At 56.3% G+C, this 15692-nt stretch overlaps 1 protein-coding gene across 2 annotated transcripts in view; it reads right to left on the minus strand.

The window, feature by feature from the left end:
• CAPN2 (calpain 2) overlaps positions 1 to 15692 on the minus strand; it is a 40821-nt gene that overhangs the window by 20786 nt on the left and 4343 nt on the right. For both annotated transcript variants that reach the window (XM_059145984.1, XM_059145983.1), the window contains exon 2: positions 15338 to 15407. In XM_059145984.1, coding sequence (XP_059001967.1) covers positions 15338 to 15407 — 70 coding nt within the window. The remainder of the gene's footprint in view (positions 1 to 15337; positions 15408 to 15692) is intronic.

Raw genomic sequence — 15692 nt, forward strand, 5'->3', positions numbered from 1 at the left:
AAAGCAAGCTTTGGCCATTTCTGAGCATTGTGCTCTCCCATGTGGACCGTGTCACACTGTCCCCACCTGAAGCACAAACCCACCATGTGTCCACTGTTCTGGGCTCATGAGATCCCTTTTCCAGTCCTCTCCTTGTCCCCTGACCTCAGCTCCTCCCATGGCTTCAGTCCTTCTCCGGAAGCCTGGAGGTGTTTGTGATTCTTACTCTTCTTGAGTAGACTTGAGATTTTTCTGGGCCCTTTGGGCCTGTCAACAAGTGGAGGACGACAGGCTTGCGGACAGAGTGGGTCAAGCATAGGACCCCAGAGGCAGAGTCCTGAAGCCAGAACCCCACCCCTGTCATGCAGCCCCTGGGAAGAGCGGCTGCAGCAGGTCCCTCCAACTCCTCCTAGTTTGGTCTCCCCGGGTCCCAGGAGCCCATGCTTTGACATGACACACGTGTGTCTGGCTCTGTGGCCTCAGACATTACGGAAGTTCCTGGATGGGCCCAAGTGCAGGAGGGACCGGCTTCTTGTTTATCCTGGGCCATCCATCTAGGTCAGCGCTGGCTCCACACCAAGCTCAGATGACTGCTCCCCACCAGGCCCGGAGGGTCTCGCCTGGCAATCAGGGGCCGTGTTCCATGCCTCCTGGTTTTCTTTCTTCCAGTACCCCCTGGCCAGCTGGGGGGAACAAGGCCCCTGCACCTCCTGCCTCATGCAGAGCTATCCCAACCTAACAGGTGTCCTCCAAAAGGGCACGTCATCCTAGAGTGCCTTCTAGGTGACAGCACGGTGGCTTTAAGAGGTCGAGTCACCTGCTTGAGGTCACGTGTCCTGTGAGGAGCTGCGCAGGGGCAGAACCTGGGTCTGCCCTCGGTGGCAGCAGGCAGCCAGCGTGCGGGATACCGCTCAGCAGTGTGCAAAGAGCACGCTGCCCGGTTCTCTGCAAACCTTACGACATGATCACCCTTGCTGTCATTACCTTTCTGTGGGGAAGAAATGGAAGCTCGGAGAGCACGCAGACCAGTGGTGACCCGGTCTCACAAGCAAATCCTCTAAATCAAAGCCTGGGCTTTGTTTAAAAACCGAACCTTGCTAGAGATTTCTTTTGGTCAAGGAGCGTCTGATTCCTTCGACAAAGCAGAGACCCCACTAGGACTAACCTAGTGCAATCCAAGTTTAAAAGTGAGCGGTGATGTGCCGGCAGCTTGCTGAAGTCCTACCTGAAGGCTTAGAGGCCTCTGGAAGAGTGTGCAGTTGTCTGATAAGCTGAAAGTGTCGGGAACCCTGTTTTATGCTCAAATTCCTAACTGTCTGCCTCCGAGGGTACATCTCTTTTCCTTACTTCCCCGCGCACGGGAGTTTTCTTGGTATCAGGGACTAGAACAGTGACATCGTGGGGATTCATGATGTGTCAGGCCCCCCACGTCATCCTCCCGTTTCGTCACAGAGCAGCCAGGTGCTGTCGGCCGTGGTCACAGCAGAGCACAGGGGGCCTAGGGAGGCTGGTGGCCTCCCGAAGTCCCTGTAACGAGCCACCATCATGGGGTCTGAGCAAAGCTTTTCATGTGTGACCTACATGGTCTCCTTTGCAAACAGGTGCCCATTTCCAAGGCACCTAATTCACAGGATGTTGTTGGGGGGACTTCTGTCCTTGGGAGGGGACCTGATTGTTTCTGTGTCTGACTGCACGGTGGCTCACGAGCACCCTGCTTGCCGCCTGGATGCCATGTCTGCATGCCACTGCCCCGACACCTCCCGGAAACCCGTCCCACAACCTCCTGCTGCAGTCTTGGATCCTCCGTCCTCCCCATCATGGTCAGCCTCTCCCTTCCCCCAAATGACTCACAACCGCCCTTCTCCTCTGGACGGTTCCAAAGGGACATGGGTGGAGCCTCCCCCAGCAGAGGCTGTTTGGGTCAGCGGCATCAGGATCTGTGTACAACCAGCTGACTGGTTCGGGACAGGGGAGACAGCAACGCACCCGGCCGCCGCTCTACTGGTTAAGCCTCAGAAAAGCCCATAAGTCTGTCTTTTAGTGACAAGGACTGTCCGGCAAAGCCGCCACACAGACAGGCTTGGAAAGATGCAGGTGTGTATTTCCATAGGTTTTTAAATTACCTGACTGCAAGAGAGAGGTGAGGGTGGGCGGCCATCCAGACCACGAGGGACTGTCCCTGAGCGACACACCACAGAGCCCCTGCGGGTGCAGAGTCTGCTTACACTCAGTCACCGCGGATGACCTCATCTTCACTTAAGTCCATTTGTCTCAGAGCAGAGACGACGGTCGTGGGGACCTGCATGCCTCCCCACGTGCAGTGCACAATCTTCATCCTGCCCTCTGTCCCGGAGCTGGCCTCCCTGGACCAAACTGTGGGCTCCCAGCGCCTCTGGCTGCTGGGGGGTTCGGCCAGCGGGGGCCCTGGGGAGCACAGGAAGGGAGGAGGGTGCGGTGAGAGTATTTCCTCCTGGACTTGGCTTGAGCTGTGCCCCTTGACCCCGGGCACTGCTCCCTCGAGGTGGCATCTGGGCATGACCCATTTACGCTCAGCTCTTGAGTCCTGACAGCAGCACCACCTCCTAAATCAGGGCCTTTCCTACCAGGGATCGGGTGATACTTCCTCACTGGGTCACAGAGGGCTTCGAACACACGGTGTGTATGGCCAGCAGTGTTGGAGGCTTGGCTGACTGCGGTCTATCCCTCAACAGCTGCGCCCCCTTAGCTAACTCCAAGGGCAACACTCTGCATGGAGAGGCTCGGATAATCATTTACCCCATTTAAAACTGGGCTCAGATTCTTGGCTAGAAAAAGTCATCCTCGTAAAACTGCCACTTCCTCTTAAGTCAGTCTGTAAACTTTAGGTACTCCCAACAAAAATGGTAAAATGATCTTTTAAATTTGGAACTTAGCTTATGCAAAGTTTATAAGGAAAAATTAAACATCAAGCATAAAAGAAAGTCTAGAAGGGAAGGAAGTCTACCTCTATTAGGTATTAAAACAGGCATAAAGCCACAATAATTAAAACAGTACAGAACTTGTGCGCAAGAATACAGATACGTGACACAGAACAGAAAGTTCAGGAATCATTCTAAATGTAGGAATTTAGTGCAGATACAATATTCATATGTAGGATTGGAACAGTGGAAGGGCCATCTAGAAAAAAATCAAGTTCTAGCTCCTCTTGTCACAGGGATAAATTCTAAATGGAATAATGTTTGTAATTAAGCATTTAACATTATATTCCTTAAGTATATACTCTAATATATTATTTATATAATCTTACATAAATATGGTAAATCTAGCCATTTGTTTTATTTTTATTTTGATTGCCTATTTATGCCATATATCTTAATGGTATCTTAATATGTTAACATTATGATAACATTATAAATACAGTATTTTTATACACCCACAGACATTCTGCAAAAGACAATGGAGAATTCCAATATAATGTGACTGGAGACAGGCTATTGAATTGTAATCCAGAAGCCATAAACATTTGAATAATAAACTTAGTTACATTAAAGGAAAAAAAAGTTTATATGCTAAAAAAAATCACGATTAACAAAATCAAACAAAAAATAATAAGGAAAAATACTCAGATCCTAAACATCATGTATAAACTTCTCTAGTAAATAAATGACAGCTCCATAGAAAAACGGACAAAGATATAAGCAGCTCGTGAAAAAGGGAAAAACCAATGCCTTAAGCACATTAAGGGGCCCCTGCTCAGTCAGGAGCACACGGCTTTCAATCTTAGGGTTGTGAGTCTGAGCCCCAAGTTGGGGGTAGAGAATTCTTAAAAAATTTTTTTAAACCCCAAACTTCCAAAGATACTCACCCTCACTCATCATAAGAGAAAACAAAGTGGAACTACGCTGCACCATTTCTACCTTTCAGATGGCAAAAAACGAGATGTGGGGTCCCCAGAGCGGCTGTGGGAGACCCACTCTCACGCCTGTCCATGAGCACCGAGAGGCAACAGGGAGCGCACGCGCCCCCAAGATGCTGGTGCCGGGAGTCGGCCCTACAGATGCATTCACGAGAGCAACAGAGGGATGACATGGTTATTTCCTGGAGCCCCGTTGTAGCTAAGTGTCCATCCACAGGTAACCGGGGGAACAAATCAGGGGCATCTCCCCGACGAGACTACGGCAGCCAAAGAACGGAGCGAAGATGCTCCCTGCCGACCCAGCCTGACTGCCAAGCGGTGCTCAGAGAAACGGAGCACGGCACACAAGAGTACATAGGGTATGCCGAAAGGAAAACAAAAATGGGAGAAAACTTGGGGGGAGCATGGTAGTGGCCCTTTTTTGACTCCTGTCTTCATCCACTGAAGCTCTTATGGATAATTTTTTATGTGGTTATCTTTTGACTATGGTTTTATTACCACCAACCCTAGATTACTGGCCTCCCCAGGTTCCTTGGTTACGCCCTTACTTATGGTAAGAAAAATAGCTTAATATTAGTTATTCTAAGTGAACATCTTTATTTTACGTACGGTGCCCATCAGAATCGGTCTATTGCCAGTAAGAACAGCGCATCGACTCAGTCGCTCCTCTGACTTCCAGCGTGTGTTCTGTAGAAACGAGCTCCTCGAGAAGTTAACAGCTACTCCTTGAGAAGTGGTTTCTCTGGTCAAGGGATTGTCCTCGGGAATGCAAAGCTATGCAGGTCAAGAGCGCAGGCTTCCCAGCAAGGATCTGTGATTGCTTTGTGCGGAGAGCGGCACAATGTGCACACTTTCCACTTACTGGACGCTGGAACCTTCCACATACTTGGGGAGGGTGCACCTGGGGCTGCCCCCCCACCCCCCGGGGCAGGGTCTCCTGCAGCTGGGCTGCTCAGAACCAGATCTTCCCCGGGAGATGAGTGAGGCTCCTCTCTGGCCATCTAGCCTTGGCCCTAAATGCAGGGACCTTCTCTGGCAGCCGAGGGCCTTCTGACACCATCTGTGCCTCTTCCTGTCCCTAAATTCTGAGACCCTTTTCTTTCTGGATTGTGTTTTCTTTAGAACCTATAGTTTTCTCTACAAGACATGGTTTTATTGGATGCACTGGGGGAGGGGGGTCAGCCCCACTGAGGTGAGACACAGTAAATTTTAGCACATTCTGTCTACTTTGCCCAAAGCTGACTCCCCTGTCCAGCACCCCAGACTCAGGCAGGGACAAGGGTCGGAGCTGGGTCACTATAGGTCCTTGAGCGCCTGGGCTGCTGGTCATGCCCATCATTACAGGAGCAGACCAGGGGTTCCTGAAACACCCACTGAATGTCTGACTACAGGCTCCAGACTGGCTGGTCCCATATCCGGGCTCCTGCCCACCACACCTCCCGCTGAACTCCTGCCCCTCCAGTCTGTTCTGGAAGACACTCAACTGGTACAGGCCTGAGAGGCTGGGGGTGGGGTGGGGGGTGATTTTCTGCCCTGCTTCCTATCCTGAAAGCCCACCCGGGTACCCCAACAGCCACATGCTCAGTCAAGCAGGAGCTGCCTAGGGGAGCTTGGATCCCCCTTTTTCTGAAACTCCACACTGCATCTTGACTTAATTCCCAGAGCAGAACACAGAGTTGTCACTGCACACTGAGACCAGACATGGAGTGGAAACTCTGGAGAGCTTCTGAGAACCTGAACCCGGAGTCGGGGGCAGCTAGGAGGCCCGCATTCTAGACACTGCCCAGGGGTGGGGGTCCAGGGCCAAGACCAACTGGCCTTAGCTTTCACTTAGGTTGGCATGGAGACCCCGTTCCCCTGGAGTGGAGATCTCAGGATCCATGCAAGGGACGTGCCCACTGGAGGCTATGTGCGTGCCTGTTTCTTCCAAGAACTGCCCTCCCTGGGCCCACAGCCTGCTCGGAAGCCCTGCCCTCTCCCTCCCGCACGCCTGGACACACTTGTGGAGACTCCATCCTCTCTGGTTCATGTCCGGTTCTGGGCTCCTGGCTGCCCACTTTGTCCACTTTGACTGGGTTCAGCTTTCCAGCCCAGCCCCTAGGGACGCCCTTCCTGCACATCTGCCTCCCCGGGGCCACACTGTCCCAGACGCCCTCTCTGCCAGCACGGAGCTGCGAGCACAGGAAGCAGCACAGGCCGGGTGCTAAGACCTGGGTTTTGGATCCTGATCCTGCTGGTGCTGTGTGAGCGTGGACAGGTTTCTGAACTGCTCTGACTGCATGTTTGCTCAGCTGTCGAAGGCGGGGGCGGGGGGGGGGGGCGCATCAGAAGGCTGTTAGGATCTGATGCAAAAGGGAAACTAGTTCCCTGGATGGGCTTCAGAGATGTGGAACCTTCTGTCCAAACTCTGCGTGAAGGTGAACGTATGTGTTTTTCTAGGGAAGGAGTTGGGACAAAGCTGGGACCCAGGACAGGTGAGGTCTCGGGCCACAGTGTGGGGTCCCCCAAAGGGAAGAGAGCTGAAAAGGGGGACATGTAAGGAGGGGAGACGCCCAGGGGAGGGCAGGGTGCCGCGGGCCCTCACAGAACACAAAGGCAAGAGGGTTCTTTGAGGGCATAAGCACCCGGCGTGCCCCCTGCAGGGGGATGACCACCTTCTCCCTGTGTGTCTCACTGTGGGTTTCTGCACGGAATTTTTACCTATGAATCTTGTGTCTAAGGCAGAGAGAGTTCACGTATTAATTTATTCATTTATCCGACGACTACGGAGTGACACTCTCTTGGCCCCCACCTGCCCAGCCAGGCACCTCTTGTGCTCACGGGCCCCAGGGAATCCACTCCGAGTCCAGACCTGCCCCCTCTTCTGACTTGTTTGGGAAAAGGGGGATTGGGCTGCATTTTGGGGTCATCAGGCACAGACACCTTGCCCTCTGGACTACCCTGACAAAGGTTTGAGTGTCTCCGGCTAGACTCACCCCTCTTGGCTCCAGCTGACCTGGAGCACACGGGGCACACACACCTTCCCCGCACAGCACTCCCGGGTAACCTGATGAATGCCTCCTTGAAGGCCCAGAGCCCTCTTCTGAAAAGGCGAATTCCAACGGAGCCATGTCAGTAAATTTCCAGGGCTGTGTTCCTGGCCTCTGTGTGTGCCCTGAAGGTCATGTCTGTGCAGGGGGCGGGGTCACCTGGGGCCACGGCAGGGAGAGGGACAGGGCGGGTTTCCTAATATTTGTGGCCGCTGGGGTTTATCCAAACAGGGAGCACAGTGATAGCTGCTGTGTGCTTGCTCCCGCCGTCAGGGGTTCCTTCTACCAATAGGAAAGTGAGGCGGAGAATCCAGGAGACGCTGGGCTTCCGTCTCCCCCAAGGACAGTGCGGCTGCCTGCGGCGGGTCCCAGAACACAAGATCCGTCAGGGCAGGGCCCGTGTCACTGCGGAGCACATGTCCCTGACTCGAGGCACACACAGCGTGCACACACTTCAAACACACACGCTGAAGAAGTGCAGACAACACACTGCCCAAGGCTGGCCCTGCCGCCTCCTGGAAGCCCTCTGAGCTTTGGCACCCCCCATTGTTGCTTCTCTTGGGGCCTTCGGCCTGACATGCCCCTGTCCCCCACAGTATTTCTGAGAGCCTCTGAGCATCCCCTCCTTGCAGGACTCTGGCGGGCAGGGACACCATCTCTTCCTCTCCTCCGCTCTCTCCTGCCTCGTTTGCTGCCCCCGTCCCCATACCTGGTGCGCGGGCTCCAGATGAAACTGGCTCTTGCTCTCAGGCACATGTACGACAGTGTGGGGACAGGTAGGGAACCATGATCACAGGTGGCGGTGAGTCCTAGGCTTCAAGTCTGAACAGGGAGGGGAGCTGCAGGAGTGGGGTGGTAAGAGAGGGGGGGCTAGGGGGAGGTGGGCTTGAACTGGTTCTGAGGAGCAGGTGGTGGGGAGGCGCCCTTGCAGGGCTAAGGAAGGGTGGGTGGGGGCACTTGCGCAGTGCAGGGGCGGCTCAGTCCCAGAGAAGCAGGGAGCAGACACAGGTGGGACAGGGCTCCGAGTGAGGGGAAGGTGAGGTGAAGAGTAGATTGGACCAGACTCTCCCAGTTCAGGGAGGGTGCTGTCTCAGCCTCTCCCTTTTTGCACCAGACCCTCCAGGCCAAATAATATGCTTACACTTTCCAGAAGGGGCCACTTCCCATGGGAAAGTGCCAACCCTGGCTGGGCAACTTGCCCTCCACCTCCTTCCTTCGTCAGCATCGGGGACTCAGTCCCAGCCTTTGGGGGGTGGGTCCCTCTTAACCCTTTGCCTTCCCCCTGCCCTGTCCCTAGACTGCACCAATGAGCCCGGCCAGCTCAGTGCCTGGCTAGCCTGCATACTGGGGTTCCCGGAGAACCCAGGCACCTAACCATGACAGTCTAGTGTCCGAGAAGCCTTGGATCTGCACTGGTGAAGGACAAAGTCATTATTTCAAAGTCATTATCTTCCAGAAATGGCAGCCACAGTATTTCTGGGGTCATGTGCTCTTCAGAAACCGGGGCTGGCCTCTGAGCATCTTAGTGGATAGGGTTCAGCAGAAGGGGTGCCGCGTGACCCCTGAAGCTAGGTCATAAAAGATGAGGCAGCTTCCTGGGGTCTCTCTCGGGACGAGCGCCCAGAAGGTCGGCTTACTTGAGGCCTCTGTGGAAGAGACCACGTGAGAGGCACAGGAACCCCGGAGGCCCCGCTGACCCAGCCTCCAGCCCAGGTGCCAAGCATGTGGGCGAGGGGTCTTCCGGTGACCCCAGCCCAGTGGCTGAAAGTGCAGGAGGGGCCCTGAATCACAGGGCTAACCCCGGTCATCCTTCAAACCCATGAAAATGAACAGGAAAATCCTGTTGTTTCGAGTCACTCATGTTGGGGGTGGGTTACGACGCTAGATAAAGGGGTAGTGAGATAGGGAACTTCCGGGAATCCGCTGTCCTGAGATCTGGCCAGGAATACCTGCCTGATGACCGTGATGGCCTGACCCGCTTTTGTGGGGAGCAGGTGCCAGCAAGACGGCGGCCAGCACGGAGATGGCAGTGTGGGGACCGTGCCCAAGGTGCCCAGTCACACTGCCGTCGCTGGGGAACCTCAGGCCCTCAGACGCAGTCCACACGGCAGCCCCAGGAGGGGAGCACCCTCCAAGAAGCAGGGGCAGCCACTCTTCGGCTGCAACACCTCTGGGGGAGGGGAAGGGCTGAGCCCCTCCCACAGGTTCAAACATCCCAGCAATGTCGTGGTTCCTCCCAACTGTTGTGGGGGGCAGTCAGGAGCCTTGTCAACCTGCCCATCATTTACCACCACGGCTCCCTCCTCCAGGCTCCCTCTGACGTCCCCACCCTCCCCAAGGCACCCAGATGGGATGGTCCCTGGTTTCCCACCTAGGGCACTTTGCCACCAATTCCCCCATCCCAGGGCATTCTGGCAGTGTCTGGAGACATTTCTGATGGTCGGGTCTGGGTGGAGCTGGTGCATGTAGTGGCCAGGGGCCAGGAAAGCCCAGCCTGTTCTACAGCACGGAGGGTAGGAGGCCCTGTCCTATGTCCAGTCCCGCTGGCCCGGTCTTATGTCTTCATGAAGCTACATAAGTTCCAAAGAGACCAGATGCTAAGGCTGGTTTTGGCCACATCTGACCCTGGTTTTGGAAGGGAGGGGACAGAAGCCCCGACGGGCCAACCTGGGGCCACCCGTGGGAGCTGCTGAGGAGGGGCTTCCCCAAAGGACATGCACAGCCTGCCAGGGGGCCAGGCCTGGGAGATGGTGGCTGGGGAGTCCCAGTGGGTGTCCCTCCATGACCCTTTCATGCCCTGTAGCACCAGCCCAGAGGAGGGTACCCCCAAACCAGAATGCCCCTACACCCAGTCACTGCTCATTTACATTGTTGACTGTGTGGGATGGGCCCAACCCCTCCCTGGCAAACACAAGCCTCCTTCCAGGATACAGCGGCATCGAATAATCCAGATCACATGTCCCTGCCCCTCCCGTCCCCTGTCCCCTGTCGGAGAGGGCCCTACAAGGAAGTAGGGAGCTGAAAATGTGAGCCATGTGGTTCCTGCCCTGACTCTGAACTTGCCTGGAACAATGGATGCTGGGAAGGGAGTCCCTGTCCCACTGCTGAGACTGGGGTGCCTGGGGCCCAGACCCAGGAGGAAGCCACCTGATGCTGGTTTCAGCTGGTTTCAGCTTCCGGGACTGGGGCTTAGTCCAACCCACATCCTTTCTGCCCCGACCCCTGCTCCCTTCATCCACCCTCCAGGAGGAGTCCCCAAACTCCTGAGTCCCTGGAGGCACCCCCAGGGTTGAACTGTGGACAAAACCCTGCTGATTGGGGCGGGGGGGCAGCCAGGTACAGGAGACCCCAGGACAAAGTGTCCCAACAAGAATGAGTTCTTGACTCTAATCCAGACTCAGAGACAGACAAATCGAGTCATGAAGTTCCCCACCCCACTGGGAAAGGGAGGACACAAGCCTCACCTTTGCTCCCACAGCCCAGGAGCGGGGGGTAGGGGGGAGCTCCGGCTGAAGGCGCACTATAGGCAGAGCGTGCGCCCCGTGGACGGGGCATGGAAGACAGGCCGGTGCCCCCTGAGCTCTTCTCTGAACACCACCTCCTGTACCTCTCCACAACCTTGGGGGCTGCAGAGGGCAAAGCCCAGAGCCCAGCCGGGCAGGTATGAAGGCTGGCACCTCGCCGACGCCCATGCCACTGGCCTCCCCAGAACCCATCTGACCCGCCCGCAGGAAGGGAGCCGCCAACCTGCAGCTACCAAGCCCCTCCCACGCGCCCGGAGCTGCGCAGGTGCGTGCAATCAGCCTCAGCCCTGGTGCCTCTTCTCCCCAGTTCGAGGATGAGGGAACTAGAGCCTTGGGAGGACGGTGATCCACCCAAAGCGAAGAGCCACGCACTGCAGAGCCATGGCCACGCTCTGCCTGATGGACCCCCACGTCCTCACTCTGGACCCTGACGTTCACAGGTGCTCATGGACACATGTGCCCAGCCTGGCTTCGGGGGAGACACACAGGCCTGCAGGGACCATCTAACCGCAGAGAGTGAGGGACGGGAGGTTGGAGCCCGGTGAGCCGTGGTCTGCAGCGCCACCCCCGCGGTGCCCATATGCGCATGTGGCTGGCACAGACCACTTCCGTTCTGGTTAACTGCACAGCTGCTGGCCCGGCTCGTGGTGTGAACCACCCTCCTTCCGGGGCTCCACCCCCCCACACTGCTGCAGGCCAGTGCCTCGCCAGGCCCCCCTGTGGCTGAAACTGCTGGGGGGTAATCTGAGCAGGGCTACCCAGACCTTGGAGCAGGGACATAAGTTGACCCCCTTGGGGGGTGGGTGGGGGGTACAGGAGGACTGTGGGGGTCTGCCAGCAGAGAGAACCATATTTTGGACTCACAAAATGTCAGAAGTAGTGGGACCTTAGGAAACTGATCCAACTCTCATGTCAGAGGCAGACAGCAGAGTCCAGAGGGTTGAGGCCTGGCTCTTGGCTCAGGGAGCACCTGAGAAGCGAAAGTCACAAGGGGATCAGAGGCCGGTGGGGAGCGGGGGGCCCCCATAAACTCCTGGGCACCCCGGGGGCTTCAGCTGCAGATGTATGCAATGATGGGGGGCTTCTTTTGGGGGGGAATTCCTGCTGCCTCTGCTCTCTGGGGTCGGGAGGTCAGGAACACTGCTGTATACCGGCCAAGGCCAGGGCCAGCCGGGGCAGGAACAGGGGCCTGGGGGAACACAGCAGCGTCAGCGCTCCAGCCGTCCCAGCTTCTGCCACTGTCTTAGGGACAACAGGACGGGAGCAGGGAGCGCGGTGGCAGCCTTGGGGGAGCAAAGCCGTGGAGGAGTATTTCGAACTGGAAGGGAGGCTGGGAGGAAATGAGTCACAGCCACCACCCATCTGCTCCAGGACCCGGAGAGGCCCCGGTGGGGCGCTGATGATGGGGCTGGCCGCGAGGCGACGGTTGCCAAGAGAAGAGAATGTATTTACTTTCTCCACCAAACCAGCAGACACTTCATTTTTAGTCACAACTCGCATATTCCCGAACAGAGGGGCATCCTACAAGAACCATAACATGCAAGGGGGCGTGGGAAACTGCCACAGTCCAGCAGGGCCCAGGCAGATGCAACAGCCAGACATAACGTGGTTCCTGATGGGGGTCCTGGAGCAGCGCCAAGACACCAGTAACCGCTGAGGAAACCCCGAGGGTGCCGGGTCATGAATGGGAACAAGCCCCCAAGCTCGGCGAGACGGGAGATCTGGGTGTGGGGTGGTTGGGGGGTCTCTGAACCATCCTGTCCGTCCTTCCATAAATCTGAGACCGTACCACAAAACAAAGGCTGTTAACATTTGCAAAAGGCACCTACTATAAAAATGACCTCTTAAAAAATTACACTGTAAATCATCCCAAAATTATTCACAGGGGTGCCTATGTGGCTCAGTTGGCTAAGTGTCCCTGACTCTTGGTTTTGGTTCACGTTGTGATCTCAGGGTCGCGTGACTGAGCCCCGTGGGGGGCTCCACACTCAGTGCGGAGTCTGCTGGGGATTCTCCCTCTCCCTCTGCCCCCTCCCCTGCTTGTGTGTGTGTGTGCGCACTCTCTAATAAATCTTTAAAAAAATATAAAAATATATAAAAATTATTTAAAACACTTATTAGTAGTTAAGTTTTGGGGGAGTCAACTTACATGCGGACTTTCAGCTGTGCAGGGCATCAGCACCCCCGACCCCCTTGCGGCTCCAGGGTCAACTATATTGTCATTATTCCCATTTATGGAAGGGGAAACTGAGTCTCAGACAGCTTGGGTAACCTGCCCAAGGTCCCCCAGGCTAGTAAGCAGTGGAGGGAGCAGGTGCTTCTCTACTGGGCTGGGCTGTGGAAAGCACACCTATAGCCATCACCCCCCATTAGGTGCTCTGGGAACCTAGGTGCCTTTTGGGGGTGGACCCCACGAGAGGGCCTCGAGGACATGCTCCAGATGACAGTGACATGGGGTGGTGCCTTTCAAGGGCTATGACAGCTGCTGGCAGCTTTGAACCCTTCCCTGGGGGCCTAGGATGGGGAGACGGAGAGCCAGGGGAGAGGGGAGAGAGCTGTGGGGGGCATTGGGGGGGCTGTGGGGACTCTGGGAGCACTGGAGAAAACTCGGTAGAGGAGTTCAGCTCCTGGACTTCCTGGGCCCCTGGGGGGCGGTTGTGCCTAGGAAGAGCAGGTTACTGCCAGTGAGACCAGAGCCTACTTAGCTGCTCACTGTAGGGGCAATTCTGCAAGACCCGCATGAACGACCTTGCTGGGGTTTTTGGCTGCAGCCCTGGAAGAGGGGAATGGTTTGGGGATGGCCTACTGCTGGGCAGCCCCATGGGGGTGGCAGACTCCCGGAAACGTAGAAGTCCACGGATGGCACCCTCCGGGGTCCCTGCTGAGTCAAGCGTGTGTCTGGGCAAAGAGTGAATTCTGCTCTGAGAACGTCACCTCCCGGTCCCCGTGACAGAGTCACAGCATCAGGACAGCTTGGAGGAGGGCAGAAAGACCTATAACTGGATCCACTTCCCTCCTTAGTGCGTTTCAGCTGTGCGGCGGTCTCTATATCCGCAGCCGCACTGCTGAGGCTGTCTTCTGGTCTGCGTGGGGGTGAAGGGGTTTACAGCAGAGCTGGGGTGACCGCCTGCAGCAGGACACACAGAAGTGGGTGTGACAGTGGACTGTCACCGCTGCAGACCATCGGGCCACATTCCATGCTGGAGCACATGGCCTGGGCTCCATGGCAGGCCGGAGGAACAACTCTAGAACAGCCAAATGCCTCGTCTGATCGATGACTTGCCCACAGTCTAGGAGCTGAGCCCACGTTGCCACTCTGCTCCTGTGGCCAGGCGCTGTAATGCTTCTGAGCCTGCTGGGACTGGCGACAGTCACCACCCCACGCCCAAAGGCCAGAGTCAGGGTGAGAGTTCAGATAATCATGTTTCCCAGATGGCCATTGAATCAGGAGACTCGGAAAGGAAAGGCCAAAGAGGGCAAGCGGCCTTAGGCGTTAGAGACCAAAAACGGAGGAATTAATTCTACAAGAGCTGATCACACTTGACCTTGTTTCTATCTGACCCAGGGCAGATCTCGGGAATTGTGCCCCTGGAATGTAAGGCCCACCCGTCTCCTCTCCTCTCAGAGAGGCCTCAAGAGGGCTTAAACACTCCACTTGCTACTTATGCTACCTGACTCTTGAGATGTCATAACCCTTGGAAGCAGATGTTTGGGCCACGTGCAGGGTCCAGTCCAGGTATAACAGATCCTCCAAGTCCCCGGGGCTGGCCCAGGCCTCTGTCAGTTCCCAAGGACCCCTGGGCATCTAGTCTATTGTTTGGGGAGTAGAGGGAAGGAAACAGGGTGTGCAGGAGGGTGTTCTCTGCAGGTAAGAATGTACTCCAGAATCTCAGGAATCCACACACAGAGGCTGGGCTCAGGCCAGCGGTCATGTTCCCTGAGAGGCATTTCCTGTGGGGCTCCTAGAGTCCCACAGTCACACAGCTGCCCTGACGTCCCTTGGCGACCAAGATTCTCCAGCCCCTTCTGCAATCATAGCCCAGGGGCTGAGGACACAGGCCCCGGAGTCCGGCTGTGCATGTCTGTGTGCCTGACCCCCAGTTCCGATGTCACTTCTGGGACCTCAGTGTCCTCATCGATAGGAATAATCACAGCACTGCCGGGATTCTGTCATCACAGCTTAGTGTCTGGGGCAGAGCGTTCACTCCATAAACACGAGTGGGTATGACTCTGAGTATTGGAACCTGTGCCAGGTGGGCCAGGAAAGGAGCTACAATTCCGAATGATCAATCTTGTCAGAGACGCTGCGGCCAGGGGCTCGGCCTCGGACCCTCAGATGCTCCCAGTTCAGCCCCCCTTGCCCCGTGTTCATTTAAATGAACATTGCCACCCCCTTTGCAGGGAGAAGCGTTGCTTCCTGCTCTTACGATCCCATGGTGAGCCCATCTTACAAACCCCAAGAACGCCCTGGTGCTCTGACTTCCCTTCAGCGGTGAGTGCAGGCTTTCCTCTTCCCGCACACTGAGTCACCATACCTGGCCCTGCAGCTGCCCGAGAACAGAGGTGTCAGGGCTGTGACTGGCCTGGGGAGTCCTTCCACCTGGCCCTCAGCCCACAGCCTGACTGCGTCATAGGCCGCTAGCCAATCTGCCCCCGTGGGACGGGGGCTCCAAGCACAAGGCAGTGAAATCCAGAAGCCCCTGCACCCTCCAGTGGGAGCATCTCTGTAACCTCAACAACCAGCCCAGAGCAGGGGACCCAGGAGGCCTCATGTGTGCCTCAGGATGGGCCCCTCAGGGGAGCAAGAATTCCAAGAAGCTTCTGGAAATGGAAACCCCAGGCTGCCAAGGGAGGGAAGGCACAGCCTTGCAGACGAGACCCCACAGCCCGCTTCAGACGCCGTCACTTACCCAGGGCTCCTTGGCAGATGTCTGTGCGAGTGGCCCCTCCAATAATAAACTTTGGGTCATCGCAGATCTCCTGCAAACGAGACCCGCAGAGTGCTGTCAGGCCACCAGGCTCCTGCTTCCAGGGTCAGGACATCCCCGTTCCTGGTGGGTGCACCAGACACCTTCTCCCCCTCCCCACCCAGGGCAAGTTAGAAACAGACTGCCATGGGCTCCTTCTCGTACTGCTGCCCATGGAAGGCGTGGAAGCCCAGCACCTCGCACTGCCGGCAACTCACTTCATCTCGCTACTTCCCCTCCACCACCTGTGGGTCCCTTGATACTATGGGGACATCCCGCCAGCCTCTCTCCTCTGTTC

Source organism: Mustela lutreola, chromosome 14, assembly GCF_030435805.1.
Source record: "Mustela lutreola isolate mMusLut2 chromosome 14, mMusLut2.pri, whole genome shotgun sequence".
Taxonomy (NCBI): domain Eukaryota; kingdom Metazoa; phylum Chordata; class Mammalia; order Carnivora; family Mustelidae; genus Mustela; species Mustela lutreola.